General features: G+C 33.9%; 1 protein-coding gene across 1 annotated transcript in view; it reads right to left on the reverse strand.

Annotated features, from left to right (window-relative positions):
- Positions 1-234: 234 nt before the first annotated feature.
- Positions 235-2,804, reverse strand: part of LOC111401440 (transmembrane protein 53-like) — a 6,943-nt gene continuing 4,373 nt past the window's right edge. The window contains exons 2-3 of the mRNA XM_023029174.1: positions 952-1,160; positions 235-639 (exon numbers count right to left, since the gene is read on the reverse strand). Of these exons, the coding sequence (XP_022884942.1) occupies positions 375-639; positions 952-1,160 (474 nt within the window). The 3' untranslated portion in view covers positions 235-374. The remainder of the gene's footprint in view (positions 640-951; positions 1,161-2,804) is intronic.

Consider the following 2,804-nt stretch of genomic DNA (forward strand, 5'->3'; position numbering starts at 1 on the left):
GGAGGGGGGGGGGAGAGAGAGAGAGATGGCTAAGTTGATGAAAATCAGAATGGAACTTTAATAGCTTTTTACATTGTTTCTTTTGGCATGTTACTTTAATAGTTTAACTTTACATAGTTTTCTTTTTTGCATGTTACTTTAATAGCTTTTGCAGATAAGGATAAACTTTGTAGTACTCAAAATTTAAGAAAACCAGAATGGAATAAAGAAAAGAGAAGGAAATCTCTTCTATCTATNACGTTCTTATACCATAGTAAACTAGAAACTACTACAAAGCTTAACACTGTATACAAGTTTCTCACTACAAAATATAGATGTGACTACCAAGAATTCTTTAAACTGTCAAGCCAAGAGAATCTGCATTATGGATATTTCTAAAATTTTCCAACCACGAATAAGCAGTCCTTCAAAAACTTGTGAAGCTGTGATGTATACACGTCAGGAAAAGTCCGATAATGGTCAACATGGGGAGACGAGCCGAAGTTAAAAGAGCTTACTGGTTTCCCAATCCTCCTCTGGTCTTCAATAAATAATTCTACAGCTTGAAATGGAATGACTTTGTCCGCTGTACTATACAGATATAGTTGAGGACAGGGAGGCTGATTCTTTGAAAGGGTAGAAACAATCTTCATCAACCTCCTGATGGATAAAAACAGCAAGTTACTCTTAATTGTTTCTATGCAATATGTATAGATTTGTTACTCTCTCTTACTTTTAAGTTAAAACAGGTATATGTCATAATTAACCAGTAAAAATGTTAATTATGTATAAGTGAACTTATTAAGCTGAGACCAAACAAGCTTTTGTCTTCTGGACAAATAAAATCATTAGTTACCATTTTCCACAGTTTTTTACATTTGGCATTTTCAGATAATAATCTTGAAAGCAACTAATATCAGGTCATTTAGAAATGAAACATTGAACAGAAAAAGGTTTCAAATGAATACGTACTTGTTTACATCGGGCAAGTTAAGAAGGAACGAGAAGAGCCTCTCAAATGCAGATAAAAGTAAGGTTTCAATCAACAAAGGTTCCTTTTGTGGTATTTTTGATCCGGTGATTCCAATTTCTAATTCAGTTCTCTCCCCTGCATCACCCAAAGGATATGTAGCGGAGCTGCTTTTCTTCAACAGGGCTGTAGTAAATCCAGCTGCCCATACCTAACATGGTCAAATGAATTTCTGAAGGCATCCTTCTTTGCACAATCATACAAAAAGCGAAAATAAACCTAGATTTTGATACCAAAAAGATAAGGAAATGGGTTAAGTATACACTTCTAATTGGCAACTACAGACACGTGTTGATGGGATTCAAAGGGGATATTTTAGTGGATCAGATATTTATGTGGAGTTTCAGAGATTAAAAAAAAAATCATGCATATGACGAAAATGATTATTGCTCTACCATTTCTACATGGCATCAATAACCAGATGCAAAACAGTAAATCTTACATATATGCAATCAAAAGAAAGTGAAGGAAACAAAAAAGACGCACATATGAAAGCATATAAATTGCCAGAATTACATTACTAAATGGCAATACATCTGTAGTTGGTCCAACTAAGCATCTATGTTCCTTACTACAATCATAATGACTGGCATATAGAACAAACTAAACTTTGTTTCCAATACTCTTTGAGTAGACTACATAAATCATTCTTCGCCATGTCAGTTCATTTATTGCTACGTCTAGTATAATATGCTAAACAGCTGGATCTTTAGCAACCACAACAGACCACGTTAGTTTTGGTCTACCCTTCCTCTTCTAATACGTTCTACTGTGATCGCACCACTTTTATAAATTGGAGCTTCTTAGATCCATGCAAGAGTCAAGACATGTCCCAACCAGTTAACCTGCAATTGTAACTCAATCCAGCTGTGTTCATCGTATGAAATTTTGTTACTTCAACACCACATCATTTGAACTGTCAAACACAGAAGTCTAATAACTCTTATGTAAAATTGACCTTTTAACCTAAAGGTGTCTTTGTATCGCACGGCATTCCTATAACAATTCTCCATTATGTCCAGCGCCGCCAATTCTATACATAACTCAGATTCAATCCACATTCATTGTTAATATTCAAACCTATATTCTAGAAGAAATACTTTTGAAACAACATACTCCTATATTGTGAATCCATTATTATTGTTTTTCCAACTCCACTACAGTGATTACTTACTTATACATTGTCTTAGTTTTTATCCTGACACCTTTCAAAACACAAAAGTCCCTTCTAGTCTCAACAGCTAAAACTATTCCATTGATTAATAACATACTACCAAGAAACTTCATCTTGGATGTCTAAAAAATTCATCTCCATGACTAAAGTGGAAGGGACTTAAGGCAGAACCTTGATGCAAAGTCTACAGTGATATGGAATTCTGTACTACTGCTGTCACTAAATCTCTTGCTCATGATTGCTGTATCACACAAAACCTTAATAATATGAATATAAAATAAAAATTATGTTTTTCTCAAACAGTCATCATAAGACTTTCATGGGGGTCATGTAATAGCTACATTTAAATCAATAAAAAACATATGTAGATATTGTTTCTAAACTTCATCACTCTACTAAATTCCTCAGTCGATCTCCCTCACTTAAAGTTAACTAATATTCTGAGACTTTTGTCTTACACCTTAGTCTGTGCTGAATCACCCTCTCCCATAATTAATGTAGTTACTTGTTTGCTTGCAATATATGAAATTTTTCATGAGTCTAGTGTCTTTCTCAGTTTATCAATGATTAAGTACAGTTAAATTCTGAAGGCAATGGAATGCCCAACTTTTAAGGAAAAAA

This window comes from Olea europaea, chromosome 10 (assembly GCF_002742605.1).
Source record: "Olea europaea var. sylvestris chromosome 10, O_europaea_v1, whole genome shotgun sequence".
NCBI classification, from domain to species: domain Eukaryota; kingdom Viridiplantae; phylum Streptophyta; class Magnoliopsida; order Lamiales; family Oleaceae; genus Olea; species Olea europaea.